This window comes from Thermothelomyces heterothallicus (genome assembly GCF_042370625.1).
Source record: "Thermothelomyces heterothallicus CBS 202.75 unplaced genomic scaffold P884_scaffold_25, whole genome shotgun sequence".
In the NCBI taxonomy this organism is placed as follows: Eukaryota; Fungi; Ascomycota; class Sordariomycetes; order Sordariales; family Chaetomiaceae; genus Thermothelomyces; species Thermothelomyces heterothallicus.
The window spans coordinates 378,244-402,279 of NW_027192586.1; the positions used below are offsets into that span (position 1 = coordinate 378,244).

Sequence of the window (24,036 nt, forward strand, 5' to 3'; positions counted from 1 at the left end):
AAAAAAAAAGAGGGAGGGGGAGGGGGTCAGGAGGAAGAAGAAGGAAAGAGAAAAAAAAGAAAAAAAAAGAAAAAAACGAGAACAGGCAGGAACTTACTTGCGTCGACCTGCCTCACCTGGGGCAGGGCGAGGCGCACCTTGTTGCGGTAGAGGGCCGGGGCGCGCAGCTGGAGCGGGTTGCCCTCGAAGTAGACGGTGGTGAGGGCGGGCTTGTCGGCGAGCTCGCGCTCGAGCTCGGCAAAGTCGGCGATCTGGTTGTAGCTGGCCCAGAGCTCCTCGAGGGCGGCGAGGGGCCCGAGGCCGCGGAGGCTGGCGATCTGGTTGTTGGACACCTCGAGCACGCGGAGGCGCGTGTTGTGCTCGAGCCCCTCGAGCGACGCGAGCGCGTTGTGCGAGATGTAGAGCTCCTCGAGCTGCGGCACGTCGCGCAGCGGCGACAGGTCCCGGATCCGGTTCGACTGGATCGACAGCAGCCGCAGGTTGGGCAGGCCCGCGAGGCCCGTCAGCGACGTGATCTTGTTCTTGGCCACCCAGAGCTCCTCGAGCGACTCGAGCGTCTCGAGGTTCTCGAGCTGCCGGATCCGGTTCGAGCCGAGCTCGAGGTTGCGCAGCCTGGTGAGGCCCGCCAGGCCCTCGATCTTGGAGATCTTGTTGGCCACCAGGTAGAGGTCGGTCAGGTTGGTCAGGTGGGAGACGTGCTTGATGTGCTTGATCTTGTTGAAGGAGAGGTCGAGAGAGGTGAGGTTGACGAGGTCGTCGAGGCCGCGGATGCGGGAGATGAGGTTGTCGTAGAGATCGAGGTCGTTGAGGGTGGAGGCGACGCACGAGAAGCCCTCGATGTCTTGGATCAGGTTCTGGCGCAGGCAGATGCGCGCGACCCTCTTGAACCTCTCTAGGCGGAGGGCGGGGATCGACTTGATTCGCGAGTGGGTGCAGATGATCTCATCCGTGTCTGAGTCCTCGCCGTCGAGAATGTCTGGAATGCGAATATTTTTTTTTTCCCCTGTTTTTAGCTACTCTTCAAATCGGGATATCCAGGGTCAACCGCCCGCTCTCCGTACCTTCGTCCGCGGCAACCTCCTCGCCGGGGATAACGTTGTCCTCGTCCGAATACTCCGGGTCCGAGAGCGCTTCTGGATTCGCCAGGAGGGCGTTTTTGGGAACGCGCAGCTTCCCGTCCCAGCCCTTGCTGTCTCTGAGCCCGGGGCTCGCTTCGCCATCGTGCCGTGGGGAAGGGTTGTCGTCGACTAGTTCGATGTGTTGTCCCGGTGAGCGGTTCCCTTCTTCGACTGGCGCGGGCATGGCTGGCTAGCGATGTGTGTGTGAGTGTTGTGTGTTACGGGTACGCGTTTGCGCAGGTCGCGAGATCGAATGAGCTTTGCCGTGGATGGGGATAACCGAGGGAGCTCGAGGATTCGAATGGCGGTGCGAGATGGTTGTTGTTTCCCAATCGTCGTTCGACTTCGCGGGACACCTTCAAAGAATGGACCAGGGGGACCCTGAGAAAGTTGCTTGTTTGGCGGTGTGTGCGACGCAGTGCTGTAGAAGTGACTCCCCCAGTTTATTGTTGCTGCAGTGTTAATGATGGCCCGACCAACTGGCGCAGCCGCTCCGTCCCGTCCTCGAGGAGGGGTGCCCTGCCTTATCGTAAGGCTATCGGTGAGCGGGCGCAATGAGCGAAACACTGATTTCAGTGGGTCCATCTACGAACGAAGGAGTTACACATCCCTAATACCTTACGCTGCCTTGCAATCACTTCACTCATACCTTTCATCCGGTAGTGTATGTAATCCGTATATACTCCGTACTCCGCACGTCGTGTAACTTGCCGGCAGCAGCAGCAGCGGCAGCAGCATGGTCAGCTGCTGACCCACGCTCCACTGCTTCGGACTCGGTGTCACCAAACCTTGTTCCAAGGCGGTAGCACTCTGTTTCTTGTTATAGCGTAAGTACGCTTGATGAAGAAAACTGCTGTCCAAAGCTGCATTTCTTATACTATTTAGAATTTCTGGTGCTGATCCAATGCCCGTCTAGCTTGCAGACATCTGTTCTGCATATGATTGATCCATTGATTTTTTTCTCCCGCCCAAAAAGTTTCCACGATTCTAAGAGGCTGCTGGACCTGCCGTACCTGACCAGGTATGTAATTATGTAGTATACGAACGAACACTCCTTGACGTGACTTCCATCGAGCAGCCATCCAACGATGGACCTCGCCTCCAACGCCTTGGACGAATTGCATCTCGACAACAACCACGCCAGGACTCCCGAACATCAATTTTTCCCACCCAACCAGGCCAGCCCAATCCAGCCAAGGCCGCAGTGTAGTCTAATAATTCACAACGCCTGACAGGCAGGACGGAGTTCGTTAGCTGCAGAACGGCTTTGACGAGTTGCAGGCGAACACACACACACGATTAGGCCATGGGATTTGAGCAGATACGGACCTAACAGGTACCTGCACAGGGCGAGATTCTCCCGTGTCCATCACGACCGCCAACGCCTTCCACTCCTCCTCGGCAGGGGTTAGCATGCCTTCAATTGCGCCCCGTTGTCTTGCTGGTTCGCCATCGTGGCCAACGCGTGGTTCGCCTGCCATGATCCCTCCGAATCGGATGCCCGGGCTGCGGGGGATCCAATGGCGGCTGTGGTGTCGTCGGCTGCACCGCAGTGGCAGCAGCATCAGCAGCAGTCGCCTCACTTCGACGCCTCTTTGGGCATCTGTCCGGTGCCAGAGATTGGTGGGAGCCGATCATCCGCGGGCCGTGCTCGCAGGGAGGAGGAGCTGTCGCAGCATCCACATTCCAACCGTTCTCTTGCCGCCGGTTATCTTCACCGGACTGCTGGTGGGCCTGTGGGTTTGGTACGTGCCATGAGGGCCATGTCGTGCAAAGAAACAATACCTCTGACGACGGCGCTGGCCAGGAAGTGCATCATGATGGTGGTGTTCCAGAACAAGATCATCTACATGCCCGGACTGCCGCCCACCTCGCGCAGGGAGCAGATAGCGAACTGGGCAAGCATGTGTGGAGGCGTCCAGTGGATGGAGGAGAGAACGGTGGCCGAGGACGGGACCGAGCTGGCCCTGGCCGTGACGACCGTTCCTCTCCCGAAGGGAAGACGTCCGGCCGCTGCGGCGCCCAAGAACCAGCCCGCCCCGGCCCATGTCTATGTGCTCTACTTCCAGGGTCGGCCGCCCTCAAGACCCGCGTATCTGGAAGCCAGACGCTGACGGGGTCTCGTAGGAAACGCGTCGTCCATACCACCGCGGCTACCCGACCTATCCTGGACCCTTCGGGCAGTCAGTGACAGCAAGACGCATGCGCTGGCGCCGATGGAGCTGACCTTTGTCTGCCTGAGCTACAGAGGTTACTGGACCTCGCGTGGCAGGCCCTCGGAGCGGGGGCTTCGGCTGGATGCCGAAGCGGGCGTGCGGTGGATTGCCGAGCGCCACGAACGCGTCTTCGGGAAGGTCGGGATCGGGGCCGCCGAGCCCATCCTCCTCGTCTGGGGCCAGAGCATCGGGTCAGGGGTAGCGACGAACCTCGCGGCCACCGGCCGAGTTCCAGCCGGGATGCCGATCAGAGGCCTCCTTCTCGAGACTCCGTTTGTGTCAATCAGGGCCATGTTGGCGACCCTATACCCCCAAAAGTGGCTACCGTACCGATACCTGTGGCCATTTCTCCGGAACCACCTAGACAGCTGGGAGAACCTGGGCCTGATCGCCCAGGCTTCCGAGGAGAAGGGTGTTCCGGGTCCAATGGTCTACATCCTCGAGGCCGAAAGAGACGAACTCGTGCCGAAGGAACAGAGCGAGCGTCTTTACCGAAGGTGTGTGGACCTAGGGCTAACCGTCGAAAAGCGAACTGTGCCGGTGGCATTCCACCAGCAGGCCATCGCCAGGGGGGATGGGAAGAGGTTGGCCGCCCAGGCCCTCTTGGAAATGACCCAGAGCGCGTGGAAGAGTGGTTGAGAATTTTTTTCTCCCCCTCCCCTTTGAATCTTGGTGTCGAAATTTCTTTTACAATCATTCTCGATTGTGGCGGCAATTTTTTGAAGTGGCTTCATCTCGAGAAGGCCCCTGTTCAAGACCCTGGGAGATCATGTCCGGGAAGGTCCAGCAATTGGGTCGAGAAGGGGAACGAGGGTTCGGGTCGTGCCAAAGCCATGTAACGTTATTACACAAGTTCCTCCGTGCAAGCCGCGTGAAGATCCTTTGGCTGATTGCCTCGTCAATAACTAACCAAGTGGCACGGCTGAACGGCCTTTTGCTCCGTGCTCTGCGACTTTCTGCAAGGGTCGCGCTGAGCGTTGCGTGCTCGGGTTGCGCACTGCTCCTGGGGAGCAGGCCTCTCAGTGGGCCCCCAGTTCACCCTCAAGTGCAATACTGTTAGTTAGATAGTTAATCTTAAGACGGGCGAATCCACCTTAGTCGCCAAGAATCTCAGAACACAGCTCCTGGCCGATGTTCCGGTCCAGCAATCCATCCATTTGTCGCCGCGACTGGACCAAAGAGTTGTCGCTGTTGGAGCGATTGTTCACCGATTCAAGCATGCCATCGCGTCCTTGTACCAGCTTCTGCCTCGTCATCGCTTCTGCCTGCTGCTGCCTCGCGAGGTGTCGGCTAGCAAAAGTTCACACGCGGGTGACCGTGCCTCAGTAGCCTTGCATCGGAGGGTAGCATTCCAATTTCTTCAGCCTCTTCCAGAAAGCCGTCGACCGCCTGGCATTTCCGCACCTGCCTCGCCTAGCGCCATACACTAGTGTAGACTTCCACGGCATTGAGCACATGGAGACATGGAAGCCCCGAATCGTTCCGAAAGCATCCCATGTCTCGCACTGTCGATGGCTCCGTCCGGATTGCTTTTCCGCCCCTTGCTGAACCATGTCGAACGCACCTTTGCAGGGGACAGGCTCTGACCCGTTCCTGCAAAATCTGGTCCAGCTTGCCTCAAAGCGGTAAGTGAGTCAGGTGACTGCGTGTTGCTTTAACTTTCCCCAGACCCGTTCCGAACGCGTCGAATCACGTTGGATACCAAGTCACTCCGTACCCGCAAGGGAGTGACGGGATAACTCTATACTTGAACTAGTGTACCTGCCTGGTTCTTTTACACACCGTTAACTAGCTTAATACTGCCTTTTCCGGCCGCCGAGACAATGTGCCCACCCGTGATAACCAGGCATCTCTGCATCCCTCCCAACTTTTAAAAATCAGCCCTGGGACTTGCCTCGGCGGAAATGAGATGGGAAAAATTTTCAACCATCCTCATTCTAAGCCCACCTTGAGCGCTGCTTAAGAAGGTAGGTCATCGCTCATCGAGAAATCATCGAGCCATCAACATCGGGATCTTTCATTTTTCCTGTTTTTTTTAACATCTCATCTCATCTTATCCTTTGGTGTTTGCATTGTTGCATCTTTCTGTTTCGGGCCTGCTGCATCATCATCCTTTCCCCCCACACCGCCGTAGGGCATCGCGATCTCGAACACGGCGGACATCAACGAGGACCCCAGAGTTTTTGGGTCGGGTTGAGTCGTTGTCGACACCGTTGACAGGCCGTTGATCCGAATTTGGCAGAGACATCGGTGGAGAAGACGGGCAACCGACTCGGGTAGTGGGTCAAGTCAACATGTTCTCTCGACGCTTCGAGCCGTCTCAGACGAAGAGCGTCTCCAAGTCTGGGAGGCACAGGAGGGCAAGCTCGTCCTTCACCAAGGAAGCTGGCATCTCGAAGAGGCCTGTTGAGTTGGGACGCCGCCGTGCTGGCACCGTCTCCAACGCTGGTACATCCGAGACTACCCTGGGGTGAGTTGCCCGCCTGCCGATGCGGCCCCCTATAGAGTACGCAAGAGATGCTGACGTGAAGCGGCTCTAGCGGTTCCGTCTCGGCCATCGTCACCCTTGTCGTCGGCCAGGAGCAGAGGATTTTCGCCGCCCATGAGAACATCCTCAGCGCTTCGCCCTTTTTCCAGAGCGTCCTGAGGAACCAGTTGATGGACTCGCAGACCAAGAAGATCTCGCTGCCCGACGAAGAGCCCGAAGTCTTCTCATCCATTCTCGAATACCTCTACAAGGGAGACTACTACCCGCGGCTGGTGTTCAACAAGAAGAGGAACTCGTGGGAGCTGGAAGAGGCTGGCGAGGATGGCCGCTCCGAGGCCACCATCTACCACCACAGCGTCGAGGGCGAGTTGCTCAAGGACACGGCCATCTACTGCGCTGCCGAAAAGTACGGTCTCGAGGAGCTGAAGCGCATCTCTTTGCGCAAGCAGGGTCTCCAGTCCGGCATCCAGGCCAGCACCATCCTGGCCTCGGCCCGCTACGCCTACGCCAACACCCCCGACACGGACTCCAAGCTCCGCGCCCATTACCTGGCCCTCATCATCCGCAGCCGGAACACCTTCAAGCGCAGCGGCACCATGCAACTCGAGATGTTCAACGGCGGCACTCAACTCTTCTTTGACCTGTTTGTTGCCCTTTGCAACCACGTCGACGACATCTCGAGCGCTGCGTAAGTTCAGACAGTTCCCTTTGCTCGGTTCAACTCGGCATTAACAAATCATCATCAAACAGTAGCACGCCTCGTACTCCTCGCAGCGGCCGTCCCTTCTAGCCTCCCATCTCACTTTCTTTTGCCACCCCTGTTTACGAGACGATTGATACCCAGTTTTCAACACCCCTCAACAACAATGATACCTGCCCCTTATGGGGTTCTCGACTCTGCGATGGACGATACTACAACCCCCTCCCCCCCGGGCCTCTTCGATTCTCTACACACGACTCCATTTTTTCACTTAATACGGTATAATAATTTTTTTCCGGGTCCGGCTTGGGTATAGACATGTTCCATCATCGCTTCATGATAACGGTGCATCAGGGCGGGTTCTTTGGGTTTTGTTTCTTTGTTTCCTTGTTTTCCTACTTTTACATGTTGGAGTTGGTCTCACTTCTGCTCTTCTTCCTCTCCCATAACCTTCAAACTTGTACAACAGCATACCCTCATGACACGACCTTGTTTGGGCGGCGGAGGATTTCCGGTTTTGGCAGTTTGCGTTCTCATGGGATTCATTTGGGGCAGGATGATGGCATACCCCTGCTGCATGAGAGATGCCGTGTATCAGAGACGGTTGCTTTCAGGGGTATAGGCTTTTTGATTATTTTTCTGGGCGGAGATCTCAGTGTCCGGTGTTTCTTTTTTCGTTGGTGATGAAATCTCGGGATACTTGAGTCTGGTAAGCAGCGGGATGGCGGAGATGTGAAAGTGTGAGGAGACCTGAGACAATCTTTGCTTCTCGCTCTCATTCATCATATGTTCTACACTAGGGTGTTGGAGGCATTGTTCTGAAAAGGACAGATCGCCCAGAGGAGGATGATCTCCAAAAAAAAAAACATTCCTGGTGCTCATTCCTTCACTATACAGTATAATATCACCGAGCAACCAGAATTCTGTCGAAATCTTGCACATTCCGTGATGTTGCATGTGAAAAAGCTGATCCTTCTTGGCGTGAACCTCCCGGCGACGCCGTCGGGCAAAGAAAGCAATTCACGGACCCACCGATCCATTACAACGGATCTTGTGGGCCACCACTAACTAACAAAAAACCGCCAGACCGGGTGTCTCCGCGGCTCAGAATTTTACGCCCCGGCTTGTCCGGGTTGGAAATGACTTTCAGGGGTGTTGAATCTCTTGGCACTGTAATTTTAAGGAGTAATTATACGGAGTACTCCGTTTGTCATTTTTTCTTTGAAAGAAAAGAAAAAAAAGCAGCAATTCGAAAACGGACACCGAGTGTCGCCGAACCAGGAGACACGATACACCAAATGGGTTGGCCTGAAACGGGGTTCTGAACATTAAAGGGGACGTAACACGTTTCTTCAGTCACGACCGTCGACGAGGACCGACAAAACCTATCATCGCCTGCTGTGAGACAGTTACGTTTTTAATGGTATGCATGCGGCTTGATCAGCAGCGTGAGTGAGTCACTTGTTGGAGATTCACAGCGGGTGCTTGCCGAGCGTGCGATATGCAAGCCATTAAACCAGCCCGTGCCAGCTTACACCGTGGCGCGCGAACTGTGCGCGTGTGGGACGCGTGAACAGGCGTGAATTTCTTGGCGGCTTCCCATCCCACCACCCGGCATGCCTGGATTACACTAGAACGGAGGACGGGCAGGAGGAATCAATAAATTCTTGACAGGAAAGGCAGGGGTGTGGATTTGATGCGAGGCGAGACGAAACGAAAACGAGTGGCGATTGTTTGTGCTTCGTTACCTGATTGGGCGTTTCTGGAGCAACCCATGCCACTGCCAACTAAGAGTCTACTTCGTACAAGGGGGCGAGTTGGCTGCGCTGGTTGTTGGAGGAAGGGCCACGGTTTCGCATCTCGGCACTCTTGTCGGAGTTTGGAAGTGTAAACATTATCATCCATCAAGGCATCCAGCCTTTCGCTCTCCCGTCTCGGTCGCCTGTCCTACGGTAGGAGACCAAGGGGTGTTAGCTGTTTAGTCCAATTCCGCGTCACAGACCGCGTCGGTTGAATCAGTCACCGAAATTTCACGAGCATCCCGTGCTTTCCGATGCTAAAAGCACGCGATAAATATTGTGCAGCCCACGAAGTCAGCCGCTCAATAATCACGGTGTGGCCTCTTCTGTCTCATCCCGTCGAATCCAGGACTGTGCCATCACATTTGTCTAACTCGCGCACGGAACCGGCCCTTGTGCACTTTCCTCAGCGCTTTCTTGATTGATACCATGGGTCGGCGAGCCGGCAAAAAACAGGATTTGTTGACTGCTCTCGCTAAGAAAGCAATCCTCAACCCCTCATACGCCCGTGCCAGGGAATGCCCCTGACTTGCTGAGCACGACAATGCCGTGCTGGCGTGAAATGTATCCCTTCATGTGACCCTGAACGGCAATTAGCAAAATGACTCATTGCTGGGGCAACGATTTGTGCCAATCAGTGTGTTTGGATCGCGGTGATGCTGCCTAGGATTCCTTGGGCAGACACTCGAGTTCCCGACAAGGCAGCACTGGGCGTCAGGCATCATCAGAGCTGCTGGGCGTTGCGCCTGGCCTCACATTGTAGGCTCTGATTGCTGATGGAAGGAGAAGGGGCACGCCTTCATCGGCTCCGAGGAGACCATCGACATCTCTCTTGGGGGAACATTATGCGCAAACTTGGCTTACCTTGTATATCATGTTGGCCAACAAGCACTCAACCTCGTCGTTGTCAATCTTCTCCTGGCTGCCCAAGCTGATCGCGGCGGCGAACTCAGCGACGGGCACGCGAGTACGACGAACGGGCTTTTCTCCTTCTTTGGCCTCCTCAAACCCGCGGGCAATGAAGACCTTCCGCAGTAGGTTCCGCAGCGCGATATCGCGGCCCCTTTCCAAGGTAAGATAGATGCGGCGCTTGACAAACTCGTCCTCGCCTTCCTGCAACGCAAGATCGAACTTGTGAAGCTCTCCTCGTTTGATACACCGGCAGAGAGGAAGGAAGAATTTCTGCAGTCTTGGGAACGGCTCCAGCAACTTTTTGGTCGGCAAGGTGTGGCTCTTGATGAGATGGCATGGGATAAGGTATGTCAGGATAAGCCTGGGTATGTTAGTCCGCGAGCGGAGTGACTGGGCATGGACATTCTCACTCCTTATTCCTCATTGCGTTCTTGTGACACAGATTCCACGCCTCGGTCAAGCACTCCTCGGCCTCGGGAATCGTTAGTAGTCCTCTAGACTGTTTCGCGGGAACCAATGACAGTACCTGGATATAGTTCTCCTCCAGGAAAGCCAGGACTCCTTCGTAATACTTGAATGTTACTTGTTGAGACTTTGGAAAGAGGGAGAAGTCCGGCATATCCCGGCCACCGGCGCGCAAGCTGTTCAGAATGTTCTTGGAAAGGGACGCTGAGTTCAATCGGAAGTAAGTCTTGAGAAGGAGGTTGGCGATGTAGTAGCTACCCCATTTTCGTGATTCTTCGAGTGGTGCCCTGGACCATGGTGAGACTCTGTAGTGGTGATCGGATAGAAGGAGAATGTTGCGTACCGATCTGTTTGGCAAATCATGAAAACTCTGGACAAGACTCGCGCACAATCTTCCAACTTCTGATTCTTGTTGGTCTCTGGGTCGAAGTCATCTTGGAAAGTTGTTGCACCATTGTCGAAGGGGGCGTTTCTATTCCGCTCCTCGTCCGCTTGAATGGCAAAAACACGCAGATACTTGCACACCACATACAGGCAGGGGATGGTGAAAGCTTCGAAACCAAAGTTCTGGTAACCCCGAAGAAGGGCGTTGAGGAGTTCAGTCCAAACCTCGTAGACCTTTGTCCACACCAGGTCCGACGACTACAACAGGACTCAGCGATCAACTCGACATATTTGGACGGCGACAAGGAGCGACTTGGAGATTCTGAGGCACCCACCTTGCTGCCGTCGCTCTCTGACTCCCGAGCCGTCAGAAGGACTCCCGTGGCATTCCAGTATGCCGCGTATACATCGACCCAGCCCTGTAGGGTTTGATGATCAAGGGCGAGGGCAGCATTCCCCTGCAGACCGCGCCTGAGAACGTTCTTGATATTCTGAACATTTTGACTCTTGAACACCTTCCTCAATTGTTCGTTTGGGATGTCTGGCGATAATGTTTCAGCAAGTCGATAGCCATTCCCACTGCTCAGAGCCTCGGCAAATCTGTCGTACAAGGCGGGACCGATCTCCATGTTGGGGATGCTGAGGTCGCTTGCTATGACGAGGTCGGTGTGGATGCAACTGATTACTGCCCCGCCAAGTGTTCCTGAGAGTTGAGGTGAACGGGTGGTAAACCGTAGTCTCGTATCTCTTTTCTCTGACAATAAGCTGGGACTCGATATACGAAGGTTACCGTGCTTCCGACACTCAAAGTCAACCAAATGCAGCTGTTTCGGAGTTTTGCCAAAAACTGTCTAGTTGTTGCTGCTGCTGCTCTGCTGCCAGCAGCTCTGCTGCTGCTGTTGTTGTCGCTGTTGTTCGTGCGGCAGGGATGCATTGATGTTGCAGTGAAGGTGAGTTTTGGATGGGGTTAGTTATCTGATTGGGCAGTGGTGTCCCTCTCACAACATGATAACCCCACACTTTGTGGCGCTTTGTGCCTCTTGGCTTCGCACCGCCACAATCTTCTGGCTTGGCGAATACCTGGCTGGTCCAAGCGCTCCTAGCCCTAAACCAGGCGCACCCAATTTTTTCCAGCTTTCGCGATCGCTAATTCAGGACTCCGACAGCTCACCAACGACTTCGTGATCCGCAGCGGGAAATAATCACAGTAAGTTCCCGTTGTCCGCCCAAACCTGGCATTGGAGATATTTTCTAACGTTCAAGCAGATGGGTAAGCAGTTTTTGTTTTCACTGTCGTCAAGTCATTGCATCGCCGGCTACGAGTTCGAGCACCGACCCACGATTGGAGATTCGATGTAAATGTCACCATCTTTGGGCGGTCGATTACAAGGACGGGGAGGCCCGAACCATATGTTGTGGTCTATTATCGAATCGAAGGTGTCACGATGGCGCGGACTTGGTTTGGAAGTCGGGATTAAAAGGGCGTCATTAAGCCTGCCTAGTTGCCAACAACCTCGACCACATTTCCTGCCGATGGTTTTCGACTAGCGATACGACTTTCGTCGGCCTTATTTCTTGTACATTGCGCGCAAGCTGGGCTGGGGCCGTGTACGCTGACATCGTGGTTCAGGTCGTCTTCAGGAATACCAGGTGATTGGGCGCCACTTGCCCACGGAGGCCAACCCCAACCCCAGCCTCTACCGCATGCGCATTTTCGCGCCGAACGAGGTCGTTGCCAAGTCCCGCTTCTGGTACTTCCTTCGTGGCCTTCGCAAGGTCAAGAAGGCCACTGGTGAGATCGTCAGCGTCAATGTGGTACGTGCAGCTGGGATACGAAGCGGTTTCGGACTCGGTGCTGATTCTTGACCAGATCTCCGAGAAGCACCCCCTGAAGGTCAAGAACTTTGGCATCTGGATCCGCTACGACTCGCGGTCCGGCACCCACAACATGTATAAGGAGTACCGTGAGACCTCGAGGACCGCTGCCGTCGAGGCTCTCTATGCCGACATGGCCGCCCGCCACCGTGCCCGCTTCAGGTCGATCCACGTACGAGCGCCCCCCCGGATATAGCAGTCGTCTGGAAGCCTGAATATCTGACATGGACACAGATTCTCCGCGTTGTCGAGCTTGAGAAGACCGAGGACATCAGACGCCCCTACATCAAGCAGCTCGTTGCCAAGAACCTCTCTTTCCCTCTGCCGCACCGCGTCCCCAAGATCAACAACAAGAAGCTCTTCAGCGCGAAGCGCCCGTCCACTTTTGCTTGAGCGGTTTCATGATTGTGGTTGGGGTTGGCAGGTTCTTCAGGTGTTCATCAGGAAAAACGGGATATCCTGCATTTGCTCCCTAGGACGAGCATGAAATGAATAAATGGTCAAGCACGGGTTCTGCGTTGTTTGTGAGCAAGTCTGCCAGTTTCGCTCGGCCATCCTTGGTGGGAGTGCAATTGCGGGCGCGTATTCAATTGCCGCTGCTCATTTGACAGCAGGCTAAGCCTCGATGCTATGGGTGGCAGTCGGGGGATTAACAAGTCCGACGGGCCTCGATAAGTGGATTCCTTATGCCATCCGCCGACCCATGAAAGCGGAGAGTTTTTTGATCCGGCCTGCTCAGACTGGGCCGACCGAGTGATGAGGACTGGTACATATATGGTGCATGTTCCACTCCAAAAGAGGAAGCTAGGTTACTTACATGAGGCTATTTTGTCGTCGCAACGGGGCTCCCCGCGTGAGTCACTTGAACAATGTCCGGTACGAGGCACGAAGGTCTAAGAAGAAGGCTTTGGGCGACCTTGCTAGTGTGATTTTCCCGTAATTTTTTTTCTCTTTCATAAACATATCCACGCCTCGGTGTATGCTTTTCTTCTCCACTCACCGCCGAAGAAACCAGCCCAGGTGGTCTCTTTGCTTCATCCGAACCTCAAAATCAACCTCCCGAGGGAGACCCCACATCAAGAGGGCAGGCAAACGCGGAGTCCGATATGTCCGCCGCACCGGAGCTCTCCTCCTCCTCGGAGCAACGCCCAACCCCGGGCACGGAGCCAGATCCGCGCACCTTTATCCGCGTCCGCACCACCCGCCCGCGGCAGCCCTTCCCACCCAATAGCGTCCGCCAGCCCATTACGACGGAGCGGCTTGTCCTGCGCGCTCTGACCGAGGACGACTTTGGGGCCTACCGCGCGTTGCGCACCGAGCCTGAGGTGATGTACTGGACGGCCGTGGGCGTGCCGGACGCCGACGAGGAGCTCACCTGGACGAGGCTGCGGGCGTTCCTCCCGCCGCGGGACCAGTCGCACTACAATTTCGCCATCTGCCTGCGCGAGACGGGCGAGTTCATCGGCGTCGGCGGCTGCCACGCGCTGCGGTCGAGCCTGGGGTGGCCCGAGGTCGGGTACATGCTCAAGAGGGACGCCTGGGGTAACGGGTTCGCCACCGAGTTCCTGAGGGGATGGCTCGGCGCGTGGGAGCGGCTGGAGCGGGAGGAGACCGAGATCGAGGTCGACCCGCGGACGATCGGGGGAGACGAGGCGAGGGCCGAGGGCGGGCTCGTGAGGGAGCGGCTCCTCGCGATCACGGCGGACGGGAACGATAGGAGCCAGGGGGTGCTCAAGAAGTCCGGGTTCGAGTGGTTCCTGACCTGGCTGGCCGTAGACTCGCGCAAGGGGGAGGGGCCAGACAAGTTGATCGGGTTGCCTACGTTCTGGTATTTCCCCAAGACGGAGGAATAGGAATCAACAGAGGCGGGGTAAGGTTTGGTGGGGTGGCGTGTTGTCGAAGTGTTGGAGGGCGCCTTTGCCTTTTATTTACATCGCCTTTTCCTTCATTTGCGGTCCAAAAAGATCCCCGCTTGGCTTGTCCCTGATAGACTTGGTTTTTCTTCTTTTTCTTTTTCCTCTTTTCCTTCTTTATAGCCCACGTATCTATCCCTATCTTCTATCGACCGAGGTCAAGTTCAGGCGAGTCATGCCTCAGGACTGGGGATAGTGAACCCTAACCCCTGGCTTCCACGAGGCCTCGTAGGTCTGCGGAGAAATGCTCAGGCCAAGCAGAACCACTTCACATCATCAATGAATGACAAATGGTCCTTCTAATGTTGTTCTTCCCCATAGCCATGCAAACCGCACAGGTTGCAATGGCTCCGAATCACCGCCTAGAATTGCTCCGAATTGAGGCAACCGAGCCGGCCAGTTCTGTCTGTCTGGGCAAGATGAAGGTGCGTAATACTTGTTAAACTCATGAACCAACCTCGGCCACACGCAAGCAGGATGGGAACAAACGCAACGTGCCACGAGTCACACGCTTCCCCGCTAACTGACCAAGGCACTCTCACCAAGCCACTCGGCAAGGACCTGTTAGTTACTGCACATGCACGCCAACCGCCGTCTCTCGATTTGGAAATGTCGGTTGGTTTCGAATCTGGGCGCAGCGCCGCTCGCTGCCGCAGAAGGTGGGACACCCGGGATTCAGCCCAAAACCCTCCATCCACGGCCAAGTGAGTCAAAAGTCTGCCTGGAAATCCAACCGATGCATCAGCAAACGGCCAACTTTAATAACCGTGGGCCGAAAGCCCCGAAAAGAGGCTTGAGGGCAGATCGAATTCGCTAAGGCGCACGGCAGCCTAAATCTCGATCCAGTCTGCCGCCTGGAATCTCGCAGCCGGTTTTCAGCCGCGGAGTAGATACATACACGCATGTGAATGCCCGCCTGCGATCGCTAACCCCTCCTTCAATCGCGTGCCTATCACCCCACGATAATAACACTCAGCCGTGAGCCAGGCTCGGGAGCATGGTTACCGGCCACTATCGCGCTCCATCATCAAAGACCAGACCGCAATGAGGTTGCCTTGATATTTTGACAATGGCCGCCACATCAAGCGAGGCCAAGGACGGCAAGTCCTTCTACGGCTTTTTGTTTGCGAAAGCAAAACCGATCCCCGCGACGACCCCCGTCTTCGATGCGCTCCTTCGAGCCATCGCGCAGCATATTGTTCGTCGCAATCCGACCCATTCTTGACACATTGACTCTCCGGGTCACTCTTGCTAACAAAGACCTCAAGGCGACCGAGCTGGGGGACAAGACTGACGCCCACTTGACCCCTGCGAAACTAGCCGCTTTCTACAAGACTGCCGGTCATGATTGGGACTGTAGGCTACTCATTCTACCCTACTTCGAAATCTCTTTGCTTTTGGCAGGTGCTGATGTAATTCGCATGTAGCATTCTTCGTCGACATGCCCCATGCGGGCATCTCCACCGTTTACCAAGGCTTGGGCTGCCAGCACTCCCTTTTGCCGGGCGACGACGATTTTGCCGCCCCCTCGATTCCGGCGCTCACGACCAAAGGCTTCGTGCGCTGGCAGGCAATCCAGACCTTGCTGGGACCCCAGATACAGGTGCCAGTACTGCAGTATGCCGCCGCTAACTGGGCTCTGAAGCACCCCGACACGGGCACTCCGCTGCCCGCCGATCTTCCGCAGGAGGCTTTCCCTGCCGACGTTGACCCCGACACTGATCGTTGGTATCAGGAGTGTGCGCAAAGGGCACGGTCGAAGCTGGCCGCCGAGGAGGAGGCCGAGGCGCCCAAGGAGACCGCTCAGCCCGAGTTCGCTGAACGCAAGGTTCCCTACGCCCACGTCCGTGTCAACCCGGCATCGCCGCGCGACTACTTCGCTTCGCGGCCTGTCAACGTTGCTTACGTTCATATTCCATCGCCTCGCCACACGCCGACGGGCCGATCCCCTGAGCGGGAGCGGGAGCGGGCCCGGGAGCGAGAGCACTTTGTGCGCCGTCCCACGGCGTCGCAAGAAGATCCCGCCCCACGCCGCCGGAGTTTCTCTGACTATCCGCACTCGCCACAAGAGGCACGCCCCGCACGGGTGACACGCCTCGTGCCCGACAGGGAACCACATCGCCGCCGGCATAGCCAACCCCGACGTTACAGCAGCACGTCGTCGGACTCGGATGATCCGGCCATCAGTCCGCGGAGTGCTCCGCGACGTACCGGGCGGTCAAACGAGCCACCACCAATCTCCATTCGCCGCGTCTATACCAACAGCTCTGAGGACTCGCCACGTGTCGTTCGCACCACGGCGGGCCCAAGCCCGGTTCCTCCGTCACACATGCACTCGTCTCGGTCATCCGATGCCAGGCGCACGCCAAGCTACGACGACGGCAAATGGCACAGCACTCTCTCCGATATCAAAGAAAAAATCACTAGCTTCATCAGCCCAGCAGATAGAGCACGCAGCGTAAGCAGCTCGCGTGGGAGACGAGAAAGACCTCCCCGGCCGGCAAGGGCCTCAAGAGAGGATGTACTGCCCAATTCTCGCTTGAGCCGGTCATGGTCCGAGATCGATACCGACGACACCGACCTGGAAGAGGAAGAGCGGAGGCGCAGCAGGCGACAATCCCGCGAGCTCAAAGACTACCATCGCCGGGAAAAGGAGAGAGAGAGAGAACGGGACCGGGATCGGGATCGGATCTACCGGGACCGGGAGCGAGAGCGGGAGCGGGAGCGGGAGCGGGATCGGGATCGGCCGTCTCTCCGGGAGCGCGACAGAGCGCACAGCGAGAGCGACCAGCACCGCCTCGCCGAGAGGCGGGACGCCGCCCGAGACATTCGTGACAGGGCCGAGCGTCTCGTCCCCAGCCCGAGCCCCGCCGCGTCCGCCACCGCGGCCCGGCGCCGCGTCAACTCGGACGACGATTACAGCCACCTCTCGTCATCACGTCGCGGGCTGTACTCCACCGGGCCCGTCGTCGACGGCGGCGGCGGTAGTGGTGGTTATACCCGGCGCACCAGCAGCCACACCGATCTGGACCGGCTGGATGGGACGCGGAGGCGGGCCGAGTGGGATAGCATCCGTGTCGACCGGGGGCGAGACCGGGACAGGGAGAGGGAGCTGATGATGAGGGAACGCGAGCGCATCAGGCTAGAGAGCAGGGAGCGGGAGAGGGAGCGGGAGCGGTTCAGGGACGATAGCAGTGGTGGCGGTGGTGGGGAGCGGTGGCTAAGAGAAGGGGAACGCTTGCCTAGAGAGCGGAATCGTGATCGTGATCGTGATCGCGACCGGGAGAGGGAGAGGGAGAGGATGCCCAGTCCGGCCATGTCGGCGTCCGGGGTTACCGGTGTCGGCGGGAGGAAGTACCTCGAGACGATGCCGTGGGACCACTGAGAACCTGATGGACAACTAACTGTTGGGGCAGGGACGAAGAGGGCGCTGGATGGGGTGTCCTTATTATGATTGACGATGGGACGGCAAAAACATAGTCATGAAACCTGTGGGATAGAAGACATGCTTTGCGGATTCACGGCGTTTGGACGGCGTATGTGCCTGTATGTTGATGCGCATAAAAGAGGGATTTTTTTTTTTTTTTGCGAAATCTCCAACCTCATCTCGTTTAGTCTTCACCTACCTTGCCAGGAGGCAATAGTGAATGAGTCCTTTAGAATCTAGCCTGAGTGTCTCAGCCAAAGGTGATAGGTGTTTCTTCGGCGCCATGTTGGCTTGTCGGCTGCCCACAGTTTGTATGCTGGGAACCCATTCCTCCAGAACAAACAATGGTTAACGGTCTCCGTTGACAGAGCGGGGAAGGGGGGAGGATGCCTTCTCTCCGAATCCTAGTTGGGGAAGTAGCAAACTATCGGTGGCATTGTCTCGTCTAAGCCTCTCCAAACCATCCGGTCTGCAAACTAAAAAAAAAAAAAAGGAAAAAAAAAGAAACTGTTGGTCTCAAAAGCTGGCCTGGGTTACCAAGGCAGTTACTCCTCACATAGCGAAATCACGGCAGGATTGGCTCCCAGTGGCTGGTGTTGAGTGTACCACCCTCGCAGTTTGCAGTCGGGTGCCTTACAGGATAGGCAAGTGACTTCGCTGCTGCCTTGGTTATTGTTCCTTCCTCCGTGGGCCGGCTCAGGGCTCGGCCTCGATGCGGCCACATTGGACGGCCCAGAAGAAGTCCCCTCTTCCATCTGACGGGGCTCCGCTTTCCGGTGGTGAGACCAAGAGAGCCAGGGCGAGGAGAACACCGGAAACCCAATCAACGCTTCCACGCCGCGGATGTATGGAGGGCGAAAATTACAGGGTGGCAGTAGCCCATTCTGAAGGGCTGTGAGACGTGGAGCGCCGATGGCGGCGGTGGGGGAATATGGTGTTGCGTTGCAACCTGGGCCGGTCAGTGTCGGGACTCGCGGAATCAAAACGTGCCTGGACCCGGGCTTCTTGTCCGGCCGGACCGGTTTCGCTAAGCAGATTGTTGGCTTAGCGAGTGGCCCGAAGGCTCGGAGCCGCTACGGCTGTGGCACACGCGCCCGTCAGCGTCCCAACAGGCTAGGCAAGCAAACACGGAAACAAAAAGGCGGCGCAGTCATGCGTTTCGCTGGCACAGCTTGCCAAACTTGAGCGGCTCGTTTGACAATCCGGTGTAGACGCCCGCGCCGGAACAACGGCGGCTACCCTACCCGCGCACCGAGAGGTTTGTTCCTCCGAAATTAATTCGCCAAAGCAACACCCTCGACGCCTCTGGTTGCCGGTGTTGGAGGGCAGGCTGCCGTGAGCGCGACCACGGCCGACGGATGAGCCAAAACCGCACCGTAGCGTGCTGATTGGACGGCGGGGCGGTAGGCGCTCATGCATACCGCCTGTCCAAGCAGATTGTTGGACCATCCAAGATGTTGAGCTGCAGCCGTCAAGAGTTGTCGATGGGCCAAAGACGAAGGGACGGGGTGGAGATGTTGGCCGCAGAACTGGGCCGATGACGCCTCGGTCCCCCGACATACCGATGGCATGCCGCAGGCGGAAGTGGAAGGAGATGCGATGCTTTGCTAGGCCTCGCTCTCGGCGTCGGGTGGGGCTTTCGGCTTCCTGCTAGCTCTTATTGCACGTATGTATGGATGTATGTATAATACTGTATGGAGTTCAAAGTGCAGATCAGCGGAAGAGAAACCAGCAGAGAGGCATGCGAGCACGTTGGTGATGCAACTTCCGAGCCAGAAGATGTTAGCGGCTCGGCTTGCATGTTGGTGGCTGGAATCAAGCAGTTTTAGGGACTATCAGATGGCTGAAGACATGGCGATGCCCCTGAGGCGAGCGGCAGGCTGGGCCAAGCGTGGCCACACTCCTTTGCATGATTTTTTTGGTGACACGCAGAAGCGAGCGCCGAGGCCAAGATAGCCAGCGGCGAATCATCATGCAGGATCTGTTTCGAAACGGCATTTATCAAGTTGGGGGGGGGGGGTTGTTGGCTGGAATGCGTTCTTTCTCTCATTCGCAACGCCCAATGTTGTAACTCTTGACATCCGTGAAGTCTAAATGATGAGTCGGTGGCTCGCTTACGCAGTCTTTAGGTGGAAACCAGAAAGAGGTGGGGATTCTGTTGGCCCTCGCTGCCACAAACTTGTCGGCCGTGAATCATGCTAGAATATGGCAGCCTCCTGAGATGAGGTAGGAACTTGGGATATGTGGGCTTCGTACCTAAGTAGGAAAGTACGGTATTGACGGGGAGTTCAGTACGTGGGGCACTTAAAGCGCCGCAAGTACACTCCTGTACCGATTATTCATTGTACTAGACTTACCCGCAGCAAGCGGGCAAACGGTTCGACGCCAGTTCCACGCGAGTCCACCATTTTCGGAAGTCAAGTGACTGTTTCCTTTGCATGCCATGCCACTGTGTCACATCTCCTGCCTAGTTCAAGATCAGGTCCAGTACGCATAAGTGATACTTCGTGCTTCTCAAGGTCGTGTGCCCACCAGTGCCGGTCATCCCATAGGAAGAACCGGGAAGGCACAGGGTTGTCGTGGCGTGCTGTGAGCTCCCCGCTTGTGTGTGCTGCACTCCTGGAACTCAGGTAACAAAAAAAAAATCTAGTCCTGCCGGGTATTAGCTCAGCACACTTGGTATTGTAATATATACCGTAGCTATTACTACCTGCCTATGATTGCATACAGCTAAATCAAGCCGGACTCCGACCCTGTCACCTGAGCACGTCTTTCTCAGGCGTGTTCCTGACCACTGGTCTCATCATCCCGCAACCTCTCCACTACACTGACAGGGGCGGTTCATCGGGTTGCACCTCCCTATCGTGGCAATTTAGCGCAACGCGGCACCCGTAATTTACTGGGCCCGCTCGTTCTCTCTAGGCCAGCTGGGTCGGAGCCAGTTCATTGCCACTTTTAAAGATCCCCTCTCAATTGTTGCTTCGTCTCGACCACCCACTTGCTTCCTGACCCAGACACACCCCCCCCCCCCTTTCTCCCCGCCGCGACCCGACAACCGACCCCTGGGACCCAACCCCAGCACCGAGCCACAGCCCAAGACCCGGGAGCCACCTGCCTTACATTAAAGACCTCCGAAGTCCGCCGGGTCCGTGGACCCCAAATCTCCCCATCTCACCCGTGCGGTTCCTCGCTCCTCAACCTCAACCTCAGCCCTGCAAGAACCGTGCCTAATCTGCGCCGCCGAGCGCGACGATAGGAACAACTGAAACCGCGCCGAGCGGACCCCACTTCGTTGCACCACCGAACCACCAAGCTTCTCTCGCAACACCTGAACAAACTCACTTTATCCGTTGCCGACCAAGGCACACCCCATCGCCCAAAATGAAAGGCCGCCCTGTAGAGACGCTCGTCTACGAGTATATGTTTCCGAAACCTCGGCCATCTGACCCCCAAAACTTCCACGCACTACTCCAGCGATATCTAATTCTCGAGGTCCGGCAAGAAACACACTCGTTCTATGGCCACCTGGACACGCCCGAAGCAAAATATCCGGGTCTCGACTACAACAACCGGATTCACCGCATCCGACTTAGCAGGTGGCCGTGGCATCGCCGCCTCTTCCGCGCCTTTGACGGCTTGCGGCTAACTCCTGCTGAAATCTCGACTCTGACAAAGTGGGAAGGAACAAAATGGGCCAAAGAACGATTTGAGCGGGATCAGGGAATCAAGATTCGAGACACCACGGCCGACGGGTTCCCCAACTACGCCGACCCCACCGACCCGTACTGTGCGCAATCGCTTCTGCGCGCCCAATCCCAGGAGACGGATAACCAAGTGGAAGTCGGGGGAAGAGCGGAAGAAGCGGGAGAGGACGAGGAAGAGAAGGACGAGGAAGAGGAAGAAGAGGAGGAAGAAGAGGAGGAGGAAGAGGAGGAAGGAGAGGATGGGGGAGAGGAGGAGAGCGACGGGGAACTCGAAAGTGTCGGGGTTGCCTTGAATGAGCGGCTTCGGCAGCGGGTCGCCATGCGGAACATGTCGGGGGATAACACGATGCCGCTCGACGAGGAGTGGGAGAACTGGCTTAAACACGCCATAGAATCCGGGGAACTGCCTCACGTGGCAGATCAAATCGCCCGGTTTCCTGGGTCTCACAACACACTGACAGCCGACGACATCTTCCCGCCACGCATGGTAGCTGCTGCCAGGGCGGGCCACTGGGAGGAGATCCCCGACTTTTTGCACGACATGATCCGGCAGGCTCTGCAGTCTGGGCACAGGCCGGCGCCGGCTCAGACATCGGCGATGACAGGTTCAAGCTCACGACCCTCGATCAGGTACTCGAACGTCCTGAACACCTTGACCAGAGTCGGTGTTTACCCTCCTGTTCCCGAAGCCCGTTCAACAGCCTTCACTAGCCGCCGAACAACGCCAACGGAGAATCCGCCCCAGCAAACCGCGCGACCGGGGGCTTAATTCCTTCTTACTAGACCACACAACCATAAAATTCACGCGACATAACGGAAACAGCACATTCAGTCCCCTTTGCGCTTCTCTACATTTGTTGTTTAATCGTATTATGAGCCGGATTCGTTTTGCAACACCCGCACGAGAGGGATGAGAATCACACACAAGCTTCGTCTCATCGCACTCTACCTACACCCATGGTCCCGGAAAGGGGTTCTATGGAGCGGATTCTCATAGCGAAAGAGCCGGACCAGCTCTGAGGCGGGAGTTGCTTTCTTCTTTGCCGTGCTTTTAGCGCGGAAGGTATTAGGGAATGGGAGGAGGATACCACGGGATTAGGCAAGGGCCTTGGGGAGGTATTAGTCGTTGATACACAAACAAAACAAAGTTGAACATGTATGCTGTCTTGATTTTCATGCCTTGGAGTAGTATTATTGTCTTGGTATGGTGAGTGAAGTAGCCAACCAACCAGTTACAATACACACAAACACTTGTAAGCAATGCTGTCTCTCAGTCAGGTCGAGCAGATGGTCAAGGATCCATCAACATGGTACGAGCTGGCCACAGACCGGCCACAGACTGACCTGGCTCACCTAAGTTGCGCCTGGTGGGGAACGCAAATCTGTGAAAACACTCGTTCGTGCCTCCGTCGCAGCACCCAACCCCAGCTATCCCCCCTTACCCATCTCACCCCTCCGTAAAAGAGCCTAGGTAGGTTTTGGACGGACAGTGGCCGGGACTGAAGAAGCGGCGTACGCTGTGCCCCATTCTCTACGGGGCTGTGGAGTATGCGCTCATGGCGGTCTATCTATCTTGACAAGGACCTCATCTATGGTGCCGGACACGGCAGGCTTCAATGCGCAGGGGAGATGTATGAGATCGGGGGGGGGGGGAGAAGCCTAGCGCGGCTGTGATGAATGAGCCCCCTGAATCATGCCAACACGTGTATATATGAATTTAGTAATTTACACATGTACAGTCTTGACATGAGCCTAGATGGGAAAAAAAAGGGAAATCTCTATGCCGTGGTTGCCAAGTGTACGCAAGTAATACACCATGCCTGCTCCGGTTGCGTGGCCGCCTCTCGCGTCCCTCGAGTGTGACCGACCGACCGCCCTGTTTGCCGACGCCAGCGCATGTTCCCTCAACCGCTCGCCCCCTATTCTATCATTCCCCGGGCTTACGTTCTTTGCCCCACTCCAGCACTTCGTTCCTCCGGCGCTGTGTGTCGAGTTGGGTCCCGCCCGTTCCCCTCCCCTCATCCGGCCTCAGTTCGTTGGCTCTCCCCCCTCCACCAGCCTTTATACTGCGCCTCCGGTTATTTTTGCTTCAGCAGGCCCTCAATGAAGGCTTCGAGGTCAAAGTTGGGCGAGTTGAGGTCTTGGTTCACTGCGGAGGGTATGTCAGGACAACTCCGTTAACTAGAGATAATGCTCCAGCGGGTACACTTACGGCCTGACGATTGGGCCGGGCTCGGGGAGGAGGAGGTTTGCTTCGTCTTGGCGTAGGCCTCCTTGGCCTTGTTGATCAGCTCTTGCTGGTGCTCATACTCGCGTTGCGCCGCGGCCGCCTTCTGCGCCGCGTTGATGCTCCGCTGGTGGTAGAAACCGTACACGACGCCCAGGCCGAGGACGGAATACCGGAGAACCTGCGCGGGCAAGGCCTTGTCAGTGAACCTGATCCTGCGACAAACGTCCGAGGCCCTGGGCAGTATGTCCCGCAATCCCCGTCTTCTTCTTCCTCCTCTTCTTCTTCTTCAGAACTCCCCCCCCCCCCCCCCCCCCCCCCCCCCCCCCCCCCCCCCCCCCCCCCCCCCACCTCCTCCCCCCAACAAAAGCCTCCCCCGCGATCCTCCTTCCCTTGATCAACCTTCCCCGAGATTCTGAGCCCCGGGGGTGCGCAGCAGCGGAGCTCGCGCTGCTAGTCATATCCGAGGACGATCGCGGGAGAGGCCCAAGGTTTGGTCTGCGGATGTGTCGGTGCGGTCGTAGTACTCACGTTGACTCCTGCCTTTGACGACATTGCGACTGATTATACCGGTGTCCCGCGGCTGGATGCGCTTTCTATTTGGGGATTCTGGGCTCGTCGGAGGCTGAGGCCGTCAATTGATGGGTCAATTGGGTCCCGTGGCTTCTCGTCGTCGATGCTTCGGGTCCGGTTCGGTGGCTTGCGCGGTTCAAGTTTTGGGAGCTCGGAAATTCTCGCGCCCTGGACCCACTTTCCAACTTGGCCGGGAGTGGCATCACCGGCTGCTGGGAGCTCTCCCTGGGTAGTA

General features: G+C 56.7%; 12 protein-coding genes across 12 annotated transcripts in view; 8 read left to right on the top strand and 4 right to left on the bottom strand.

The window, feature by feature from the left end:
• The window catches only part of P884DRAFT_229787 (uncharacterized protein), a 2,311-nt gene extending 622 nt beyond the window's left edge, over nucleotides 1-1,689 (bottom strand). The window contains exons 1-2 of the mRNA XM_069439767.1: nucleotides 1,062-1,689; nucleotides 98-976 (exon numbers count right to left, since the gene is read on the bottom strand). Of these exons, the coding sequence (XP_069294915.1) occupies nucleotides 98-976; nucleotides 1,062-1,302 (1,120 nt within the window). The 5' untranslated portion in view covers nucleotides 1,303-1,689. The remainder of the gene's footprint in view (nucleotides 1-97; nucleotides 977-1,061) is intronic.
• A 998-nt stretch (nucleotides 1,690-2,687) lies between these two features.
• Nucleotides 2,688-4,377, top strand: P884DRAFT_229789 (Alpha/Beta hydrolase protein). The gene is made up of 3 exons (XM_069439768.1): nucleotides 2,688-2,867; nucleotides 2,930-3,188; nucleotides 3,246-4,377. The coding sequence occupies exons 2-3, from the start codon at nucleotides 2,936-2,938 to the stop codon at nucleotides 3,971-3,973; spliced, it is 981 nt and encodes a 326-aa protein (XP_069294916.1). The 5' UTR covers nucleotides 2,688-2,867; nucleotides 2,930-2,935; the 3' UTR covers nucleotides 3,974-4,377.
• A 1,251-nt stretch (nucleotides 4,378-5,628) lies between these two features.
• P884DRAFT_208006 (uncharacterized protein) lies at nucleotides 5,629-6,612 on the top strand (the record flags this gene model as incomplete). Its single annotated transcript, XM_069438835.1, has 3 exons — nucleotides 5,629-5,804; nucleotides 5,875-6,510; nucleotides 6,573-6,612. 3 exons carry the CDS (start codon nucleotides 5,629-5,631, stop codon nucleotides 6,610-6,612), a joined length of 852 nt encoding a protein of 283 aa, XP_069294917.1.
• A 65-nt stretch (nucleotides 6,613-6,677) lies between these two features.
• On the top strand, nucleotides 6,678-7,287 carry P884DRAFT_67061 (uncharacterized protein). The gene has a single exon (XM_069446009.1). The coding sequence runs from the start codon at nucleotides 6,841-6,843 to the stop codon at nucleotides 7,204-7,206; it is 366 nt and encodes a 121-aa protein (XP_069294918.1). The 5' UTR covers nucleotides 6,678-6,840; the 3' UTR covers nucleotides 7,207-7,287.
• Nucleotides 7,288-8,680: 1,393 nt separating this feature from the next.
• On the bottom strand, nucleotides 8,681-10,711 carry P884DRAFT_208219 (uncharacterized protein; the record flags this gene model as incomplete). Its single annotated transcript, XM_069438851.1, has 7 exons — nucleotides 8,681-8,737; nucleotides 8,826-8,903; nucleotides 9,186-9,594; nucleotides 9,644-9,705; nucleotides 9,760-9,985; nucleotides 10,042-10,340; nucleotides 10,418-10,711. The coding sequence occupies 7 exons, from the start codon at nucleotides 10,709-10,711 to the stop codon at nucleotides 8,681-8,683; spliced, it is 1,425 nt and encodes a 474-aa protein (XP_069294919.1).
• A 501-nt stretch (nucleotides 10,712-11,212) lies between these two features.
• On the top strand, nucleotides 11,213-12,707 carry P884DRAFT_67096 (60S ribosomal protein eL20). Its single transcript, XM_069446010.1, has 5 exons — nucleotides 11,213-11,289; nucleotides 11,349-11,352; nucleotides 11,713-11,897; nucleotides 11,953-12,129; nucleotides 12,192-12,707. The coding sequence occupies exons 2-5, from the start codon at nucleotides 11,349-11,351 to the stop codon at nucleotides 12,348-12,350; spliced, it is 525 nt and encodes a 174-aa protein (XP_069294920.1). The 5' UTR covers nucleotides 11,213-11,289; the 3' UTR covers nucleotides 12,351-12,707.
• A 356-nt stretch (nucleotides 12,708-13,063) lies between these two features.
• P884DRAFT_208083 (GNAT domain-containing protein) lies at nucleotides 13,064-13,810 on the top strand (the record flags this gene model as incomplete). Its single annotated transcript, XM_069438842.1, has 1 exon — nucleotides 13,064-13,810. The coding sequence occupies one exon, from the start codon at nucleotides 13,064-13,066 to the stop codon at nucleotides 13,808-13,810; it is 747 nt and encodes a 248-aa protein (XP_069294921.1).
• Nucleotides 13,811-13,985: 175 nt separating this feature from the next.
• P884DRAFT_67178 (uncharacterized protein) lies at nucleotides 13,986-14,870 on the top strand. Its single transcript, XM_069446012.1, has 3 exons — nucleotides 13,986-14,295; nucleotides 14,417-14,574; nucleotides 14,650-14,870. The coding sequence occupies exons 1-3, from the start codon at nucleotides 14,161-14,163 to the stop codon at nucleotides 14,702-14,704; spliced, it is 348 nt and encodes a 115-aa protein (XP_069294922.1). The 5' UTR covers nucleotides 13,986-14,160; the 3' UTR covers nucleotides 14,705-14,870.
• Nucleotides 14,776-17,450, top strand: P884DRAFT_67111 (uncharacterized protein). Its single transcript, XM_069446011.1, has 2 exons — nucleotides 14,776-15,226; nucleotides 15,298-17,450. The coding sequence occupies exons 1-2, from the start codon at nucleotides 15,037-15,039 to the stop codon at nucleotides 17,253-17,255; spliced, it is 2,148 nt and encodes a 715-aa protein (XP_069294923.1). The 5' UTR covers nucleotides 14,776-15,036; the 3' UTR covers nucleotides 17,256-17,450.
• Nucleotides 17,451-17,953: 503 nt separating this feature from the next.
• On the bottom strand, nucleotides 17,954-18,868 carry P884DRAFT_287139 (uncharacterized protein; the record flags this gene model as incomplete). Its single annotated transcript, XM_069443860.1, has 3 exons — nucleotides 17,954-18,066; nucleotides 18,126-18,324; nucleotides 18,592-18,868. 3 exons carry the CDS (start codon nucleotides 18,866-18,868, stop codon nucleotides 17,994-17,996), a joined length of 549 nt encoding a protein of 182 aa, XP_069294924.1. The 3' UTR covers nucleotides 17,954-17,993.
• Nucleotides 18,869-20,678: 1,810 nt separating this feature from the next.
• P884DRAFT_279968 (uncharacterized protein) lies at nucleotides 20,679-21,770 on the top strand (the record flags this gene model as incomplete). Its single annotated transcript, XM_069443379.1, has 1 exon — nucleotides 20,679-21,770. The coding sequence occupies one exon, from the start codon at nucleotides 20,679-20,681 to the stop codon at nucleotides 21,768-21,770; it is 1,092 nt and encodes a 363-aa protein (XP_069294925.1).
• A 923-nt stretch (nucleotides 21,771-22,693) lies between these two features.
• Nucleotides 22,694-23,937, bottom strand: P884DRAFT_331881 (ATP synthase E chain-domain-containing protein). The gene is made up of 3 exons (XM_069445750.1): nucleotides 23,760-23,937; nucleotides 23,214-23,409; nucleotides 22,694-23,150 (listed from the first exon to the last, which is right to left on the bottom strand). The coding sequence occupies exons 1-3, from the start codon at nucleotides 23,781-23,783 to the stop codon at nucleotides 23,080-23,082; spliced, it is 291 nt and encodes a 96-aa protein (XP_069294926.1). The 5' UTR covers nucleotides 23,784-23,937; the 3' UTR covers nucleotides 22,694-23,079.
• Between the last annotated feature and the right edge of the window lie 99 nt (nucleotides 23,938-24,036).

Excerpts from the sequence above, each read along its gene's own strand:
- P884DRAFT_67061 (XM_069446009.1), top strand. The coding sequence starts at position 6,841 with ATGTTCCATCATCGCTTCATGATAACGGTGCATCAGGGCGGGTTCTTT.
- P884DRAFT_67111 (XM_069446011.1), top strand. The coding sequence starts at position 15,037 with ATGCGCTCCTTCGAGCCATCGCGCAGCATATTGTTCGTCGCAATCCGA. Across the intron at positions 15,227-15,297 it reads TGCCGGTCATGATTGGGACT|CATTCTTCGTCGACATGCCC; the intron begins GTAGGCTACTCA and ends ATTCGCATGTAG.
- P884DRAFT_331881 (XM_069445750.1), bottom strand. The coding sequence starts at position 23,783 with ATGTCGTCAAAGGCAGGAGTCAAC. Across the intron at positions 23,410-23,759 it reads CGTCAAAGGCAGGAGTCAAC|GTTCTCCGGTATTCCGTCCT; the intron begins GTGAGTACTACG and ends TTGCCCGCGCAG. Across the intron at positions 23,151-23,213 it reads CCCGGCCCAATCGTCAGGCC|TGAACCAAGACCTCAACTCG; the intron begins GTAAGTGTACCC and ends TACCCTCCGCAG.
- P884DRAFT_229789 (XM_069439768.1), top strand. The coding sequence starts at position 2,936 with ATGATGGTGGTGTTCCAGAACAAGATCATCTACATGCCCGGACTGCCG. Across the intron at positions 3,189-3,245 it reads CTATGTGCTCTACTTCCAGG|GAAACGCGTCGTCCATACCA; the intron begins GTCGGCCGCCCT and ends GGGGTCTCGTAG.
- P884DRAFT_67178 (XM_069446012.1), top strand. The coding sequence starts at position 14,161 with ATGGTCCTTCTAATGTTGTTCTTCCCCATAGCCATGCAAACCGCACAG. Across the intron at positions 14,296-14,416 it reads TCTGTCTGGGCAAGATGAAG|CCACTCGGCAAGGACCTGTT; the intron begins GTGCGTAATACT and ends ACTCTCACCAAG. Across the intron at positions 14,575-14,649 it reads AACCCTCCATCCACGGCCAA|CCCCGAAAAGAGGCTTGAGG; the intron begins GTGAGTCAAAAG and ends GTGGGCCGAAAG.
- P884DRAFT_67096 (XM_069446010.1), top strand. Across the intron at positions 11,898-11,952 it reads AGATCGTCAGCGTCAATGTG|ATCTCCGAGAAGCACCCCCT; the intron begins GTACGTGCAGCT and ends ATTCTTGACCAG. Across the intron at positions 12,130-12,191 it reads CCCGCTTCAGGTCGATCCAC|ATTCTCCGCGTTGTCGAGCT; the intron begins GTACGAGCGCCC and ends ACATGGACACAG.